This window comes from Gorilla gorilla, chromosome 14, assembly GCF_029281585.2.
Source record: "Gorilla gorilla gorilla isolate KB3781 chromosome 14, NHGRI_mGorGor1-v2.1_pri, whole genome shotgun sequence".
Classification (NCBI taxonomy): domain Eukaryota; kingdom Metazoa; phylum Chordata; class Mammalia; order Primates; family Hominidae; genus Gorilla; species Gorilla gorilla.
Genome location: NC_073238.2, coordinates 91,878,324 through 91,898,399, shown reverse-complemented (window position 1 = coordinate 91,898,399; position 20,076 = coordinate 91,878,324). Strand labels below are relative to the sequence as shown.

General features: G+C 36.8%; 1 protein-coding gene across 20 annotated transcripts in view; it reads left to right on the top strand.

The window, feature by feature from the left end:
* The window catches only part of MYCBP2 (MYC binding protein 2), a 283,201-nt gene that overhangs the window by 122,893 nt on the left and 140,232 nt on the right, over window positions 1–20,076 (top strand). For all 20 annotated transcript variants that reach the window (XM_055360105.2, XM_055360102.2, XM_055360098.2 and 17 more), the window contains 6 exons: window positions 10,546–10,637; window positions 12,980–13,114; window positions 14,454–14,537; window positions 15,745–15,841; window positions 18,721–18,913; window positions 19,407–19,681. In XM_055360105.2, the coding sequence (XP_055216080.2) occupies window positions 10,546–10,637; window positions 12,980–13,114; window positions 14,454–14,537; window positions 15,745–15,841; window positions 18,721–18,913; window positions 19,407–19,681 (876 nt within the window). The remainder of the gene's footprint in view (window positions 1–10,545; window positions 10,638–12,979; window positions 13,115–14,453; window positions 14,538–15,744; window positions 15,842–18,720; window positions 18,914–19,406; window positions 19,682–20,076) is intronic.

Sequence of the window (20,076 nt, the reverse complement as noted above, 5' to 3'; positions counted from 1 at the left end):
TGATGATTTCCAATTTCATCCATGTCCCTACAAAGGACATGAACTCATCATTTTTTATGGCTGCATAGTATTCCATGGTGTATATGTGCCACATTTTCTTAATCCAGTCTATCATTGTTGGACATTTGGGTTGGTTTCAAGTCTTTACTATTGTGAATAATGCCGCAATAAACATATGTGTGCATGTGTCTTTATAGCAGCATGATTTATAGTCCTTTGGGTATATACCCAGTAATGGGATGGCTGGGTCAAATGGTATTTCTAGTTCTAGATCCCTGAGGAATCGCCACACTGACTTCCACAATGGTTGAACTAGTTTACAGTCCCACCAACAGTGTAAAAGTGTTCCTATTTCTCCACATCCTCTCCAGCACCTGTTGTTTCCTGACTTTTTAATGATTGCCATTCTAACTGGTGTGAGATGGTATCTCATTGTGGTTTTGATTTGCATTTCTCTGATGTCCAGTGATGGTGAGCATTTTTTCATGTGTTTTTTGGCTGCATAAATGTCTTCTTTTGAGAAGTGTCTGTTCATGTCCTTTGCCCACTTTTTGATGGGGTTGTTTGTTTTTTTCTTGTAAATTTGTTTGAGTTCATTGTAGATTCTGGATATTAGCCCTTTGTCAGATGAGTAGGTTGCGAAAATTTTCTCCCATTTTGTAGGTTGCCTGTTCACTCTGATGGTAGTTTATTTTGCTGTGCAGAAGCTCTTTAGTTTAATTAGATCCCATTTGTCAATTTTGGCTTTTGTTGCCATTGTTTTTGGTGTTTTAGACATGAAGTCCTTGCCCATGCCTATGTCCTGAATGGTAATGCCTAGGTTTTCTTCTAGGGTTTTTATGGTTTTAGGTCTAACGTTTAAGTCTTTAATCCATCTTGAATTGATTTTTGTATAAGGTGTAAGGAAGGGATCCAGTTTCAGCTTTCTCCATATGGCTAGCCAGTTTTCCCAGCACCATTTATTAAATAGGAAATCCTTTCCCCATTTCTTGTTTTTCTCAGGTTTGTCAGAGATCAGATAGTTGTAGATATGTGGCATTATTTCTGAGGGCTCTGTTCTGTTCCATTGATCTATATCTCTGTTTTGGTACCAGTACCATGCTGTTTTTGTTACTGTAGCCTTGTAGTATAGTTTGAAGTCCAGTAGTGTGATTCCTCCAGCTTTGTTCTTTTGGCTTAGGATTGACTTGGTGATGCGGGCTCTTTTTTGGTTCCATATGAACTTTAAAGTAGTTTTTTCCAATTCTGTAAAGAAAGTCATTGGTAGCTTGATGGGGATGGCATTGAATCTGTAAATTACCTTGGGCAGTATGGCCATTTTCACGATATTGATTCTTCCTACCCATGAGCATGGAATGTTCTTCCATTTGTTTGTATCCTCTTTTATTTCCTTGAGCAGTGATTTGTAGTTCTCCTTGAAGAGGTCTTTCATATCCCTTGTAAGTTGGATTCCTAGGTATTTTATTCTCTTTGAAGCAATTGTGAATGGGAGTTCACTCATGATTTGGCTCTCTGTTTGTCTGTTGTTGGTGTATAAGAATGCTTGTGATTTTTGTACATTGATTTTGTATCCTGAGACTTTGCTGAAGTTGTTTATCAGCTTAAGGAAGTTTTGGGCTGAGACAATGGGGTTTTCTAGATTCACAATCATGTCGTCTGCAAACAGGGACAATTTGACTTCCTCTTTTCCTAATTGAATACCCTTTATTTCCTTCTCCTGCCTAATTGCCCTGGCCAGAACTTCCAACACTATGTTGAATAGGAGTGGTGAGAGAGGGCATCCCTGTCTTGTGCCAGTTTTCAAAGGGAATGCTTCCAGTTTTTGCCCATTCAGTATGATATTGGCTGTGGGTTTGTCATAGATAGCGCTTATTAGTTTGAGATGTGTCCCATCAATACCTAATTTATTGAGAGTTTTTAGCATGAAATGTTGTTGAATTTTGTCAGAGGCCTTTTCTGCATCTGTTGAGATAATCTTGTGGTTTTTGTCTTTGGTTCTGTTTATATGCTGGATTACATTTATTGATTTGCGTATATTGAACCATCCTTGCATCCCAGGGATGAAGCCCACTTGATCATGGTGGATAAGCTTTTTGATGTGCTGCTGGATTCGGTTTGCCAGTATTTTATTGAGGATTTTTGCATCAATGTTCATCAAGGATATTGGTCTAAAATTCTCTTTTTTGGTTGTGTCTCTGCCTGGCTTTGGTATCAGGATGATGCTGGCCTCATAAAATGAGTTAGGGAGGATTCCCTCTTTTTCTATTGAGTGGAATAGTTTCAGAAGGAATGGTACCAGTTCCTCCTTGTATCTCTGGTAGAATTCGGCTGTGAATCCATCTGGTCCTGGACTCTTTTTGGTTGGTAAGCTATTGATTATTGCCACAATTTCAGATCCTGTTATTGGTCTATTCAGAGATTCAACTTCTTCCTGGTTTAGTCTTGGGAGAGTGTATGTGTCGAGGAATTTATCCATTTCTTCTAGATTTTCTAGTTTATTTGCGTAGAGGATTTTGTAGTATTCTCTGATGGTAGTTTGTATTTCTGTGGGATCGGTGGTGATATCCCCTTTATCATTTTTTATTGCATCTATTTGATTCTTCTCTCTTTTTTTCTTTATTAGTCTTTTTAGCAGTCTATCAATTTTGTTGATCCTTTCAAAAAACCAGCTCCTGGATTCATTAATTTTTTGAAGAGTTTTTTGTGTCTCTATTTCCTTCAGTTCTGCTCTGATTTTAGTTATTTCTTGCCTTCTGCTAGCTTTTGAATGTGTTTGCTCTTGCTTTTCTAGTTCCTTTAATTATGGTGTTAGGGTGTCAATTTTGGATCTTTCCTGCTTCCTCTTGTGGGCATTTAGTGCTATAAATTTCCCTCTACACACTGCTTTGAATGCGTCCCAGAGATTCTGGTATGTTGTGTCTTTGTTCTCGTTGGTTTCAAAGAACATCTTTATTTCTGCCTTCATTTCATTATGTACCCAGTAGTCATTCAGGAGCAGGTTGTTCAGTTTCCATGTAGTTGAGTGGTTTTGAGTGAGATTCTTAATCCTGAGTTCTAGTTTGATTGCACTGTGGTCTGAGAGATAGTTTGTTATAATTTCTGTTCTTTTACATTTGCTGAGGAGAGCTTTACTTCCAAGTATGTGGTCAATTTTGGAATAGATGTGGTGTGGTGCTGAAAAAAATGTATATTCTGTTGATTTGGGGTGGAGAGTTCTGTAGATGTCTATTAGGTCTGCTTGGTGCAGAGCTGAGTTCACTTCCTGGGTATCCTTGTTGACTTTCTGTCTCATTGATCTGTCTGATGTTGACAGTGGGGTGTTAAAGTCTCCCATTATTAATGTGTGGGAGTCTAAGTCTCTTTGTAGGTCACTCAGGACTTGCTTTATGAATCTGGGTGCTCCTGTATTGGGTGCATTTATATTTAGGATAGTTAGCTTTTCTTGTTGAATTGATCCCTTTACCATTATGTAATGGCCTTCTTTGTCTCTTTTGATCTTTGTTGGTTTAAAGTCTGTTTTATCAGAGAGTAGGATTGCAACCCCTGCCTTTTTTTGTTTTCCATTTGCTTGGTAGATCTTCCTCCATCCTTTTATTTTGAGCCTATGTGTGTCTCTGCACATGAGATGGGTTTCCTGAATACAGCACAGTGATGGGTCTTGACTCTTTATCCAATTTGCCAGTCTGTGTCTTTTAATTGGAGCATTTAGTCCATTTACATTTAAAGTTAATCTTGTTATGTGTGAATTTGATCCTGTCGTTATGATGTTAGCTGGTTATTTTGCTCGTTAGTTGATGCAGTTTCTTCCTAGTCTCGATGGTCTTTACATTTTGGCATGATTTTGCAGCGGCTGGTACCGGTTGTTCCTTTCCATGTTTAGCGCTTCCTTCAGGAGCTCTTTTAGGTCAGGCCTGGTGGTGACAAAATCTCTCAGCATTTGCTTGTCTGTAAAGTATTTTATTTCTCCTTCACTTATGAAGCTTAGTTTGGCTGGATATGAAATTCTGGGTTGGAAATTCTTTTCTTTAAGAATGTTGAATATTGGCCCCCACTCTCTTCTGGCTTGTAGAGTTTCTGCCGAGAGATCCGCTGTTAGTCTGATGGGCTTCCCTTTGAGGGTAACCCGACCTTTCTCTCTGGCTGCCCTTAACATTTTTTCCTTCATTTCTACTTTGGTAAATCTGACAATTATGTGCCTTGGAGTTGCTCTTCTCAAGGAGTATCTTTGTGGTGTTCTCTGTATTTCCTGAATCTGAATGTTGGCCTGCCTTGCTAGATTGGGGAAGTTCTCCTGGATAATATCCTGCAGAGTGTTTTCCAACTTGGTTCCATTCTCCCCGTCCCTTTCAGGTACACCGATCAGACGTAGATTTGGTCTTTTCACATAGTCCCATATTTCTTGGAGGCTTTGTTTGTTTCTTTTTATTCTTTTTTCTCTAAACTTCCCTTCACGCTTCATTTCATTCATTTCATCTTCCATCGCTGATACCCTTTCTTCCAGTTGATCGTATCGGCTCCTGAGGCTTCTGCATTCTTCACGTAGTTCTTGAGCATTGGTTTTCAGCTCCGTCAGCTCCTTTTAGCACTTCTCTGTATTGGTTATTCTAGTTATACATTCTTCTAAATTTTTTTCAAAGTTTTCAACTTCTTTGCCTTTGGTTTGAATGTCCTCCCGTAGCTCAGAGTAATTTGATCATCTGAAGCCTTCTTCTCTCAGCTCGTCAAAGTCATTCTCCATCCAGCTTTGTTCCGTTGCTGGTGAGGAACTGTGTTCCTTTGGAGGATGACAGTAGCTCTGCTTTTTAGAGTTTCCAGTTTTTCTGCTCTGTTTTTTCCCCATCTTTGTGGCTTTATTGACTTTTGGTCTTTGATGATGGTGATGTACAGATGGGTTTTTGGTGTGGATGTCCTTTCTGTTTGTTAGTTTTCCTTTTAACAGACAGGACCCTCAGCTGCAGGACTGCTGGAGTACCAGGCCGTGTGAGGTATCAGTCTGCCCCTGCTAGGGGGTGCCTCCCAGTTAGGCTGCTCGGGGGTCAGGGGTCAGGGACCCCTCAGGGACTGAGGAGGCAGTCTGCCCTTTCTCAGATCTCCAGCTGTGTGCTGGGAGAACCACTGCTCTCTTCAAAGCTGTCAGACAGGGACATTTAAGTCTGCAGAGGTTACTGCTGTCTTTTTGTTTGTCTGTGCCCTGCCCCCAGAGGTGGAGCCTACAGAGGTAGGCAGGCCTCCTTGAGCTGTGGTGGGCTCCACCCAGTTCGAGCTTCCCAGCTGCTTTGTTTACCTAAGCAAGCCTGGGCAATGGCGGGCGCCCCTCCCCCAGCCTCGCTGCCACCTTGCAGTTTGATTTCAGACTGCTGTGCTAGCAATCAGTGAGACTCCATGGGCGTTGGACCCTCCGAGTCATGTGTGGGATATAATCTCCTGGTGTGCCATTTTTTAAGCCCTTCGGAAAAGCCCAGTATTCGGGTGGGAGTGACCCGATTTTCCAGGTGCCGTCTGTCACCCCTTTCTTTGACTAGGAAAGGGAACTCCCTGACCCCTTGCACTTCCCGAGTGAGGCAATGCCTCGCCCTGCTTCAGCTCGCGCACGGTGTGCACACCCACTGACCTGCGCCCACTGTCTGGCACTCCCTAGTGAGATGAACCCGGTACCTCAGATGGAAATGCAGAAATCACCCGTCTTCTGCGTTGCTCACGCTGGGAGCTGTAGACCGAAGCTGTTCCTATTCGGCCATCTTGCCTCCTCCCCCCCTACAGTAATACTAAATTAATAACTCATTAAAAAAATCAAAATTCTGTAAGAAGGGAAGAAATGAAAGGAAAATTATTTTCAACGATTTACGACTGAAGAAAGGCTATATCTCAGTCCTTTCTATGGAACTTCTGGTAGCCTAGCAATACCAGTGCCTTTTTATGTGGCTACTTTCTTATAGCCATTTTAATGACAGAGAAGGCACAACTGTTTAGGGACATTTTGATGTAGTATGTAAACAGACATCTTCACCCCAGGAGTGGAGACCAGGGATGAGTGAGAGATAGTGTTAGGGGAGGATTCCATCTGGTAGGCAAACTAAAAATCATTGAGAGTCATATGTTACCACACCTATTCATATCCAAAAGGGCCAACAAATTATCCTAAACAAAGTATATGTTCATTCTTTGAATATTCACTAATAGCTTGAATGTTCTGCTTCTCAAATTACCTGATTTTGCTCTAAAAGTGAGAGAGAAAACTATAGTTTCTGCCTGAATTTCAATAGCAGGCTTCACAAAAAAATCTCGATTAAATGTCATCTGTTCAGGAGGTATTTTCTTAGTTCTCTCAATAATATCTAAAAATGATATCAATATGTTAACACTCTTCTTCATAATGATGGTTTCCAAGGACATTCCCCATGGAGGCCCAACCAGAACTGACAAACTTAAAGAAATATTTGCTTATTTCTGGTTATAGTTGGAATACATATGCTAAAAAAGCAGATAATGTAAGAATGAATAAAGTAAAAATTTAAAGCTCGTATAGTTATATGGAGTATAGTGATAGAATAATGATTAAGGACTCTTGTAGCACATATATTTTGATAATAAGAAAAATAGTAGTTTGGCTCATTTCAGTGCAACTGCTTTAAAATGGTTATTTTAGGATGTCTTGATTCATCCTCACGTTAGAGAAGCAACCTCAATGTGTTATGTAGTTGTACTTGACAATGTCTGATAAGCTCATCAGGAGGATATATTTTTTTCTTGCTCTAAGAGATTTTTTCTTTTTGGAATAGTGAACAACGTAGTGGACCTTATCTTCAAACACTGTAGTATATAGAATTATGGAGGCCTTCCATATATGTTGTTTTTATATTGGCCCTATTTTTCTTTTTCAAACTCAAATTTTACCTCACTCCTCCTATCGTCTGGAAATGATCTTGCCTTTTGTATTCAATTATCCAGTGAGTGGGCTAAGGCCTTTCAACAGTAGTCAGTCTTTTTTTTTCCTTCCCTTCACCTCTCTGTAATGTATACATTTGTTAAGCCCTTCTTTATTTTTTTGTTTTGTTTTGTTTTCATACCTCTAGTTGTTTCTTCTATCTCTTTGTAGGTTCATCCCCTTCTACCTGGCCACTGAATGTAGGAGTTCCTCAAAGACCCAGCCCTAGGCCCTCTTTCTTCACGTATTCTTATATGCATTCTCTTTTGAGCCCAGAGTTTTAATAGCCATCAGCATACCATAATCCCCAAATTTGTATCTCCAACTCAGACTTCTTTGATGCATTTTCATGTAAATATGTTAAAGGCACATCAGTTATCAGTCATAATATCTCAACTGAATTCATGCTCTTCCACTGATCTCTCTCTCTCATGATTAGTACCATCCACCATATGCTTGATACATAGGCCAGAAATCTAGACATTTTTCTTGATAGGCCTCCTATATCTCTTTCTTCTCCACAAAAAAGACTCTTCTACCACCACCCTAGGCAAAGGTATTTGTCTTGGACTAGCCACCTAGATAGTCTCTGTACATATTCTTTCTATACTTTCTGTCTCCATTCTCTCTCTTACCGTTCCTACTTGAACCTACTCCAGTCAGATTTTTGCCCCCACCACTGACGTTGCTCTTGTCAAGGACACTGATGACTGTCATATTGCTAAATTCAGTAGTCAAGCCTCAGCTCTCATCTTCCTTAACCAGTCAGCTGAATTTAACCCAATTGAGCTCTTCTTTGAAATACTTTCTTCTCTTGTCCCCCAGGACACTACATTTCATTTTTCTTTTGTCCCACTGACTGCTCTTCTTAGTCTCCTGCTGGTTGCTCATCATCTTCCTGACTTCTAAATGTTGGAGTGCCAAGAACTCAGTTTTCGACATCTTTTAAAAGTATTCTCTTCCTCATAGTGGTCCAGCCTCATGGACATTTATCTCTGATGACTTTTAAATTTATAAACCTCTTCTCTGACCTTTAAACCAATATGTACAACAGCCTACGCTGTGTCTCCACGTGACTCTCTGATAGGCATTTTGGAGGTAACGTATTCAATACTATGCTTCTGATGATCTGCCTAAACCTGCTATCCTCATGTTCTTCCCCATCCCAGTTAACTGACTCAGCGTGGAGTTAACTTCGTTCTTCTGTTTCCTCAGGCCAAAAATCTTGGAATCATCCTTGATTCTACTCTTTCTTTTACACACATCCACTTCGGCAGCAAATATTGTCGGTTCCACTTTCGAAATAAATCCCGAATCTAACCACTTCTGAAAACTGCCACTGCTATCAGGTTGGGTCATGCCACAGCCATTCTCATCTGTATTATTACAGTAGCCTCCCAACTTGTGTTCTATGTCTGTCCTCACCCCATTTGTTCTGTTCTGAGTGTGGCAGTGATTCTCTTAAAATGTACAACAGATTGCGTCATTGTCTCTTCAGAATCCTGTAGTGTCTTCCTATGTGAGAATGAGAACCAAAAGCCTTAGAAGGACCTACAAAGTCCCCATCAGAACTGGCTGTCATCACCTCTCTGACCTTTTGTTCTACTAGTTGTTTCACTCTAATCCGGTGACACTGGCCTGCTTATTGTTGCTCAGACATTCCAGGCACAGTCAAATCTCAGTACCTCTTCACTTGCTGTTTCCTCTTAACTACAGCTCTCTTCACTTCAGCACTTACATAGCCCACGTCCCCATCACCTTCAGAGCTTCATTCCCTGGTAAGCCTATTTAAAACTGTAAATTCGATTCCCAACCATAGACTTACTCCCAATAGCCCCCAATTCTTTGTTTGTATTGTTTGCCCCTTTATGCCTAATTTCTAGAACTGTGCTTGGCATACAGTATGTGTTCAAAAATATTGGTTGAATGTAAATACAGGAGTCAGGTTGGGGACAAATTATTAAGAACCTTCATATCATGCTGTGGAGGAGATGAGAAACCAAGGAATAATTTTAGATTAAGAAAGTATTCTGATAAGATATTTTTATAAGGGTACTAAGGGTCATGAAACAAATACAAAAATCCTGAACTTTGTGGAAAATGGGTTAGAAGAAGGAGAGAATGGAGATAAGACTAATTAGTTGTTGAAATATTCCAGCCAGCAATAGGGAATATGGTTGAATTGACAAGCTTTGGTACCAGTAAGAAAACAGATACAGTAATGGCAGAGAAATATGGAAAAAGGATTATTTCAGACTATTTTTTTTAAGAGTCTCTTTGGTAACCCACACTGGAGTGCAGTGATGCCATCTTGGCTCTCTGCAGCCTCTGCCTCCTGGGTTCAAGCAATTCTTCTGCCTCAGCTTCCCGAGTAGCTGGGACTACAGGCATGTGCCACCACGCCCAGCTAATTTTTGTATTTTTAGTAGAGACGGGGTTTCACCATGTTGACCAGGCTGGTGTCAAACTCGTGACCTCATATGATCTGCCTGCCTCAGCCTCCCAAAGTGCTAGGATTACAGGTGTGAGCCACCAGGCCCGGCCTATTTCAGACTTTTTATCTGAGAGATTAGGTGAATGAAAGACCATTAACCAGAACAGAGAAGGCAGGAAGAAGGTATAGAACTAGTAGGACAAAGGGAATCCAATGACTGTTGAGAATAAGAGCTGAGCTGGAGAAAGATTTCTAAGTCATTAGCATATAATTTAAAAATTTAGACACCTAGCACAGTACTTGTCCAGTAAATTTTAATGCATTTTAATCTTTATCTGCCTCTCTTGCAATTCACCTTCCATAATTATCCAGAGGAAAAAGGTTTTTTTTCTTAAAAAAAAAAAGACATTTTTTAAAAAGACCTATTCCTCATAATTCTTATTTTCACTTAATTTCATAACCTTTTTGTATTGGATATCTTTTCTGTTTTTTTCTTACCCAGAGGATCTTCCCCTCTTTTTTGAGAGCCATTTGTTTCATGCTTTTCATCTATCTTTTTCTCATGCCATATTACTTCGAACTATATTTTGTTACCTATTGTTTTTAAGGATTCTTATGTTGCTCTTCTCTCTCTGTAGCTAATATTTCTCTACCATTTTTTACTGTTTGTTTTTTTAAGAATTCTACAGTATTCACTTAATTTTTAAAAGTACTGTGAGATGGGAACTGTTAGTATCCACCCACCTTTTATGGATGAGGAAACTAGGTCCCAGGATCTCACAGCTAGTAAGTGATGAAGCAACATTCTACCTCATTTAGAATGAGGTAGACTCTCACTTAATGAGAGACTCACTTAGTTAAAATTTTTTGTTTGAGTTCTCTCCCCTTTTTCAGATGCACATATTAGGTACAAAACTTGTACAGAACTATTTACAGCATTTGATGTAAATAGATGAATATATAAATTAGGAAAACAAGAGATTAATGTAGACCATAAAACTTTGTTTCCTAATTTAAATACATATGTTTGTGTATTTCACATAGTAATGTTAAAAAAGCAGGTACTCTGATTTTTTACATTTGGTATGGTCCAGCATACATTGATCATGCACAAAATTATGAACACATTGTTCATCAGATATGTATAGCTGATTTATATAAATGATTGTCTTTCTCCTTTCCTTAGCTGTTTGAATTGGGTCCTGATGGAGGAGATCATGAAACTGATGGTGACCTTCTTGCAGAGACTGATGTATTGGCTTATGACTGTGCTGCTAGGTAAATAATTTGTGCATTATTCATTGTAATTCTTGCATACTTTATATTAAAAACTTATTATAAATGAATAAACATACTTTAAAAGGAAGTTTTAAATCTGCTATGAATATCAGATGCTTGAGAAATTAAATTATATATTAAGCAATATAAGTATTGCTTTCAAAAATGCTGAATTAAAACTAATATACTTCATAAATTTATTTCATAAGTTAAGTCAACTGTTTCAATATTGAAGATAAAAATGGAAATATGCATATATTTTATATACCTTTACTTTCATGCATCTCTTACGGAATACCTAGTATGCTGGTGTTCTAGTAATAATACAGTTGTTTATTACTCCTAGCATTACAGGTAATGAATAATTAGTGTCAAGTGGTCATATTTGACCATAATTCAGATTACCCATATACTCTGACATCATGCTGCTAGAATATATTTGATAATAACACACTTGGGGAGGTGACTAGCTTTACTGAAACCTTTTGGGAGTTTATAAAAATTAGTATATTTATGAAGGTTCATTAAGTAAGAGGATACTTACACTTTATCAGTCCTCTCTATGTAATCCTAAGAATTATCTCAATATTGTTATGATCAGTGTTCCCTGGTTTGAAGCAGGGAATATTATGATAAGAAAAATTATAAACTGAGCTTCATAGTAGTTAATAGTGTGCTATGTTTCCCAACAATAACTATGTTAGGAAAACCTTGTAGGTTTTTTTGCTAGTGAAAATGTATATTTTCAGAAACAAGGATGATCGTAAGATACTGACTTTGCTTGTACAAGATATAAATACTTTTGAAAACAAAAGAGTAAATCTAAAGAAAATTTTGACTATTTCTTAGGCATTAACTAATATCGCAAATTTTTTTAGTAACCTTTAGTGTTTTATACAAATGAATATTAGGAAAAATTTTAAGAAAGCTAATTGATTACTTTTCAGCAAAGCCTTAAGGTGCCATTGTCATTTGCTGTATTTATTTATTTATTTATTTATTCATTTATTTATTTTTATTTTTGAGACAGAGTCTCACTTCATCACCTAGGCTGGAGTGCAGTGGTGTGATCTCAACTCACTGCAACCTCTGCCTCCCGGGTTTAAGCGATTCTCATGCCTCAGCCTCCTGAGTAGTTGGGACTACAGTCGCATGCCACCAGGCCCGGCTAATGTTTGTATTTTTAGTAGAGATGGGGTTTTACCATGCTGGCCAGGCTGGCCTCGAACTCCTGACCTCAAGTGATCCTCCTGCCTTGGCCTCTGAAAGTGCTGGGATTACAGGAATGAGCCACTGTGCCTGGCTGCCATTTGTTTTTGACCATATGAGTTTGAGTCGAAAATATAAAGCACAGTTTCATTTATAGAGAATCATCTAGGATTTCTTCATTAGCTTATATACAAAGCCCAGACTCCTAAGGCATTGGGAGCATTAAAGGCTTTCCATAACATCCAGCATCTTTTTTAACTTTCTACCACTACTCTTCTATAGCTGTCTTAATGCATTAATGAAATTAATAATGAACACCTTGTCATTTCCTGACCTCTTTTGTACTTCCATACCTCTACAGATTTTTCCATGACATTCTCCTGCTTCTTTAAATGCCCTTTATTCTTCTTTCAATTCCAGCTACAACCAATAAACATTCCTTCCACTCTGTTACCTAGTACTTTGTAACTTGTTTATATCCTTTAGAAGATGCCCTTATTTATTGTCTTTTTTCTTCTTCTAAATTAATAATGTTTGTATAGATATTATGTGACAGACTCCAAACACCTATCTGACTTAATTCATTCTAAAGGACAACTCTATGAGCAAGATATTATTTTCACCAGAGTTTTCAGGTGAAGAAGCTAAGGTACTGAGAGGATAGAGTAACTTGCCCTGCGTTGCCCTGCTAGCAGATCACAGAGCTGGGCCTTGAACCCAGGCTGCCTGACTCCAGGGCCATTTTCTTAATATGCTGCCTCTCAAAACTATTTAGCTGAATGAATGAGCTTTAAAACTAAAGTTCAGATTTTTATTTTCCAGCAAAATTTGAATGTTTTTTAATATCAGTTTAAAACATTCTATCTTATTTTAATATGAAAGTTTTGTAACATTTAAGGATATTGTAGAATTCAAGAAGAGGAGGAAGAAATGTAATTCTATCACCATAACACAAATAACTGTATTTGCTTGCGTTCTTGTCCAGACTTCTTAGAGTGTTTTTAATGTTGTTTGATAAGAATTTTATAATACAGTTAGTTTCATGTTTTGGTTCACAAGGGATTTTGAAAAAATACATATATGTGACAGAGAAGTAAGAAAATATTGTCTTTGACTCACTAATTTTTTCTCAGAGAAAAATATGCAATGATGTTTGATGAGCCTGTTCTCCTGCAAGCTGGGTGGTGGTATGTGGCATGGGCCCGAGTGTCAGGACCCAGCAGTGACTGTGGATCTCATGGACAGGCATCTATTACCACAGATGATGGGTGAGTAAATGCCCAAGTGTTACTTAAGCAATTCTTATTTTTGTTAGAGGAATATTGTTTTGAAAATTCAGAGGACTTTCAGCAGGATTCAAAAGCTTAGGAAGACTAGAGCATAATATAACTGCTAAAAATTAAATTCATGTAACATGCCAAATTGAGGTCTAGACAGAACAAGGAGATAATAAGACCACTGTACTTTGCTCCTGTCAGATGGTATTTGTATATATTTCTGGGTATTACATTGTTTATGAGCTTGATTACCAAATTAGAAATTATATAGAGGAAGGTGACAAGGAAAATGAGGAGTTTGGAACCATAAAAAAGAAGTAGATATGTGATATTAAATTTGATAGTGCATGAGAAAACAGTTTAAAATTTCAAAGCTTCAGCAATGTGTGTTATTTTAATAAAATATAGGGAAAATTTTGCTGTTTTAAAATAACTTTCATATATAGAGTACTTTTCAGTTCATATTCTTATATTTTATCTGATTTGATGCCCTCAATAGCTTTGTGAAGCAGTTATTAGCCCCATTTTATACTCCAGGGACTAGAGAAATAAAAAGGTGAAATTATTTGCTATTTCCTGAGAGTCATGTGGTTAAAACCAAGGTCAGACCTGTAACCTGTTGACTCTAAATCCAACATTTCAATATTCTATTACTATGATTTATGTATTCTAAAGGACTATCATTTGTAAGATAAATTCAGTTTATTCTTGATTACTCCTGAGCATAAACTATTTGAAATCAGTTGAAGTTATATAACAGTATATATTCCAGTGCAGGTCAATTCATAACAAAGCTGACCAAAAAAAGAAATAGACTTATTTGTGAGGTGAAATTCCTGTTGCTGAATATTCAAGGAGACTACTGTAGAAAAATCACATCTGTTGTTGTGTGCATCAACTTAAGAATGTATTTAGAACTAAGTGACTACTTTGACCCTGGACTGTATGATTTTCATAGACAGTTCATTCAGACTTGGAATGTCATGGCACACTGAGGCTGAAGCTTATCATGCAGCTAGTCAAGCAGATATTATACTACTTACTTGTAAGTAGAAATTTTAGAAGTTTACTGCTGTGGTTAAAGCTGAGTTGGAGAGCTAGGAGGGACAGGACAGCTACTCATTTAGGAGTCCTAATCACGTTCAGTTCTTTCATTTTACTGACTAACCCATTCAGAGCTAGAATGAAAATCTAGAAAATACCTTTTTGCTTTTCTTTATGTAAAAGAGTGAATCATTTTCATTGACATAAGATTTGAAAACATGTTTCTTAAATTTCTTATTTCCTGTAATAATCTGTTGTTTTTGGTATCATTGTTTTCTCTTCTTAGGGTTGTTTTCCAGTTCAAGAGTTCAAAGAAATCAAATAATGGTACAGATGTTAATGCGGGTCAGATACCTCAGTTATTATACAGGTATTTAGCATGTTTATACTGAATTAGTATGGTTTATTATTTTGCTATAATGAAGTAGAATCATTACAAAATGTGGCATAATAGGGAGAAATTATTTGAAGCATTCAGCAAATTATAATATGCTGGTAGAACTATAAATATATTTAACAAAAACAGCTAATATTTTGTGTATTTTTAAACATTTTCCACACAGGCTTAATTTTAAACTTTGCCTGATTACTCAGATTATCTGTATTATACCAATAACAATATTTTACTGACTTTAAAAAAAACTATCCATTGATTTTCTTACTAATTTCAAATGTTATAAAAGAATAAAATTTGTCTTGGAAAAGTGAGATTGCAGGGAAGATGGGGAGGACTATAGATGCAGGCCTGGTTGATATATTGTAGTCTCATAAGACTGATAAAATGAGTTGGAAAATTCCCTACTGTTGGTAAATTTTCACCTTTAGCTAAAATACCAAATAATAACTTGCTCATATAATATTTACTATATTTTTAACATTATTTAAAAATTTTAACTTACAATAATTTAAGCATGTATAAAGGCATATGCCTGTGTTTACCTTACTTATTTCTAGACTACTGCAATACTTTTAGAATAAAGAATTCAAATGGATATAAACCGTTACTGAAAAATGTTGTCATTTGTTAAGCAGTAAAAAATCAAAGGAAATGGTCTAGAACAGTGATTCTATCTCCCTGTCTTTCTTTCTGGTAATCACTTAGTGGTTACAAACCTTATTTTTCCCCGAAAGGGTTTTTCGTTTGTTTGGTTTTTATGCACTGTGCAATCTGTTATAGTTACTGTTTGTAATATGTAGCTCTACAAACATAACGTGTTGCATTGGACTACTCCCAGGTACTCACTGGTTGAATAACTTTTAAATAACAGCATTAATAGTAGCATTACTAGAGAATATAAGTTATATGTTATATACATTATATATGTTCTCTAATAAGAGGAAAAAGCCTCTACTACTCAGTCTTGCGAAGGTAGGATTTAAAGGAAGTGCCCATATGCTAAAAACTTTGTTTAGCTTGGAAAAATGTTTCAAAAAAGCCCTGTATTGACATTTTTACCTGGCAAAAAAAAATTAAATATATAATTTATTTTCCCATTCAAAAATGTATAATATACTTTAAAAAGAAAAAATGACATTGGACTTTCTAACATAATTTTATATGTGTCTACTGCCTTTAGACTTCCAACCAGTGATGGCAGTGCTTCAAAAGGCAAACAGCAAACCAGTGAACCTGTACACATTTTAAAGAGGTCTTTTGCAAGAACTGTCTCAGTGGTAAGCCATGTTTTAAAAAATTTCAGCTTTTCTCTTCAGTCCTCAGATACATTTTGATGTTTAGAGTTTAGCTGCTCTTGTAAGTTTATCTTAGCCTAGATTTATAAACTCAGATTTGGTTTTGTATTCACATTTATATTCTAGACCACAGATAAAGTATACTTTAAATCATAGAAAAATGGAGGTGTTGGCCTATGATTTTAACATGACCAGATGAATTGGCCTTGCTGTTTTTGAAACAAATAACAATTTGCTTTTCTAATAAATCATATATGAATGCATATGCTGAATGAATTAGAAAATGAAGGAAAAGTTAAGGATGGTGTTGGCCCAAAAAAGCGTTATTACTACTTGAGGAACTAGGTGGAAGAGTTGCATATCTAACTAGGAAGTTTGTTGAACCACTTGCCATCCCCATTGTACACATGAAGAAGCACAGTGCCATTGAGGTTAACAGTGCAGAATGGAAAGTCAACATGATGTAAATAAATGAAAGTATAAATTAAGGTCTTGATCTCTCATGTATTAATTGAGGATTCTTATGTATGTTACCTAAGTAAATTACATGATAGCATTTTAAATTTCTAATGAGATAAGGGGTATAAGATGTTTTTGGAACTGTAAGGCACCATCTGAATGTGATTTATTAATATAGCTAGTAGTCTTTCATATTAGTAAAATGCATAGGAAGAATGTTTCTTTCCCTTTTAAATTTATTTTTCAACCCACCAAGTGAATATATATTCCTGGTAGGAATGAGATAAAAGTATGCTAAAAGTATATGAAAGATTTTTCCGCCATTCTCATGATCACCATATATACCTACTATTTACATTTTGGTGTGTATCTTCCCAGACCTTTTTTTTTTTTTTTTTTGAGGCAGAGTCTCGCTCTGTCACCCAGGCTGGAGTGCAGTGGCGCGATCTCGGCTCACTGCAACCTCCGCCTCCTGAGTTCAAGCAATTCTCCTGCCTCAGCCTCCTGAGTAGCTGGGATTACAGGCGCCTGCCACCACACCCAGCTAATTTTTGTATTTTTAGTAGAGACGGGGTTTCACCATGGTGGTGGTGGTCTCGAACCCCTGACCTCGAACAGGCTGGTCTCGAACCCCTGACCTCATGACCCACCCACCTCGGCCTCCCAAAGTGCTGGGATTACAGGTGTGAGCCACCGCACCCGGCCTTCCCAGACCATTTTTATATGCAAAAAAACTTATTAGTACATATCAAATACAGGATGCTCTACAACATGCTTGCTTGTTTCTTATGATACTCACAGTTTTCATCTTTTTTAGAAAATTTCGTATTATATATCATGGACATCCTTCCCTGCCAGTACATTTGGCTCTGTCAGTCTTCTCCATTTGCGTACCATTATTCTAATTTATTCAATCTGATATCTATCAAAGAACCACTTTGATTCTCATTTTTTATTATTTCATCTTGCTTCATGAGCATCTATACACATGCATCTTTAAATACTTGTGTACTTATGTGCATACTTCTACTGGAAATATGCCCATTTAAATTTTGATATATCCTCTCAAAGTTGACCTTCCAAAAGAGCCATGGCAGTTTGTAGAGCTTGTGCTTTGAATAAAAGACTATGAGAACTTTGGTTTCTTGGTAACTTTGCATCCTATTAGTATTAAGGTGAGTTTGGTATCTTTTGATTCAAATAAGGATCTTTGACTCTGTTATGCTTTCTTTAGTGATCTCACTTTTCTGTGCTTGGTAACCCCTTTGTATTTATGTTTAAGTGGTTTTGTGGCCATTAGGTAATTGTAGACTTTATATACAAAACTTATTCAGTCATTTCTTTAAAAGGTAAACTATAGGGCTTAGCACATTGGCTCACGCCTATAATCCCAGCACTTTTGGAGGCCGAGGCAGGAGGATTGCTGGAGCTCAGGAGTTCGAGACCAGCCGGGGCAATATAGTGAAACCCCCATCTAAAAAAACTTAAAAATTAGCTGGGTATGGTGGTGCGCACTTGTAGTCCCAGCTGCTTGGGAGGCTGAGGTGGTGAGAGGATAGCTTGAGTCCAGGAGGTTGAGATTGCAGTGACACATGATCACACCATTGCATTCCAGTCTGGGTGATAGAGGAAGACTCTATCTCAAAAAAAAAAAAAAAAAAAAATTGAATCTATAAACTTGTTTTCAGGAGCTCTGGGATTTGGTGGGAATGGTGCAGTAAGTGCTCTGCTTTGAGATTCAGGTGGTATCTGTCATCATTTAACCATGATAAAACCAGAAGACTAGAACTGCAAAGAAAATCTACCATCTTAAACTCATATGCTAGAATTTTAAATAATCAAAATAGGAATTTTTTAGTATTTTCTAGTCAATTTTTATCTTCTATTAATGTATTTATCAAAAATTGACTGTAGTTTGTATTGCAAATTTTAATATATAGACATAAAATAAGTTATTTGATACTGTTACTGATATCTAACACTAAAACTCTATTTTATTTTTTACTACAGTGACTGTAAAAAGCTTTATTTTTCTTTCAAGTAAACATGCATTGTTTTATAAGTGCTTCTCATTTTTCCCTTGTTTATATGATAAGCTAGATAGCTGGGTAGCAGGAACACTGAAAAATTTATTTTTAAATAGGTAAATATTGAAGAATGTTGTTTTTAGAAATGCTTAACTACTTTACCTTTTTTGTAACAAACTTCAAAGTTACTGTTAAGGGTAATTTAATAAATGAACTATAAAAGTGTCTTGGGCTCAGTAAAAAAATTCAATTAAAAAACTCAGTAAAAAAATTCAAGAGAAAGTTTTGAAGTTGTCTACCATTGCCTTTCCATTTGATTCAGTTTATGGTATCATTTGAATTAATTGTTGTCTGTTTTTTCATATTCTGGATTAGGAATGTTTTGAGTCATTGTTGAGTATTCTTCACTGGAGCTGGACCACCTTAGTCTTAGGAGTTGAAGAACTTAGAGGATTAAAAGGATTCCAGTTCACAGCTACACTCCTAGATTTAGAGAGACTGCGCTTTGTGGGTACCTGTTGTCTGAGGTTATTGCGTGTCTATACCTGTGAAATTTACCCAGTGTCAGGTATGATGCATTTTTTTTAAATGACTGTAGGGAGAAAATATTAGAGACATTGAGAAGATTTACTTTGAGATAACTGAGAGTTTATGCCCCCCAGCTGCATTTAAGCTGCTTCTAAAGTGAGGGGAGAAAGTCAGCTTGCTATGATGCTTATGTATTTGCTTATAAAGAGTAAAATAGATTACATGTCATTCTGATACAAAAAGTAATAGTGGGCCAAAGTTAAATAATCTAATAAAGTTTAATTTTAAACAAATTCTGTCAAATAGAAATATTTTGAACAAGCAATTTGGACTTAAATGCTGAAACTAGGTTTTTATTCCCCCTTCCATTTAGATTAAAAATTGGGACTACACTTAATCTCTAAGTTGTTTCATTTCTAAGATATTAGTACTTGTGATACTTAGCTGTATAGGGAATTACTGAATTATATTGATTGTTTTCATGCATATTTAATATTTTGCTTAATTACCAATCTGCTTTTTCCCCCTCAAAGCTACAGGAAAAGCAGTTGTAGAAGAAACTAGCAAATTAGCAGAGTGTATTGGAAAAACCAGAACTTTGTTAAGAAAAATTTTATCAGAAGGAGTTGATCACTGCATGGTGAAATTGGATAATGATCCTCAAGGATATCTCAGTCAACCCTTGAGTCTTCTAGAAGCTGTCCTTCAGGAATGTCATAATACTTTCACTGCCTGCTTTCATTCTTTCTACCCAACTCCTGCCTTACAGTGGGCTTGCCTTTGTGATCTGCTGAATTGTTTGGATCAGGTAATTTAAGTTTGTAAAATGTTAGTTGAAAATCTGATATATTGCTTAATACTCTTCAAGAAAATAAATTGCAGTTGCCATATCTTCTTAACTTGTATAAAAGATAAATTAGGAAATCATTTGGTGTACATGACTTATATAAGCAAAGTTTAAAATTTTTTAAATCTGCTTCATCTTTTAGTTACAAAATTGGTAGGCACATTGTGCAGTTGCTGATTGGTTTTTGAATTGGAGTGAGTGATTCTGAGAGAGGGAGAGAGGAAAAGAACCATAGTGACCAGGGGAGAGCAGGGATAGCACCAGGAGGCCCCCGCCACCCTCATCTGTGAGAACAGGAAGGAGAGAGAGCTGAGAGAACAGGCATACTAGCATTGTTCATTCATTCATGAGGAAGC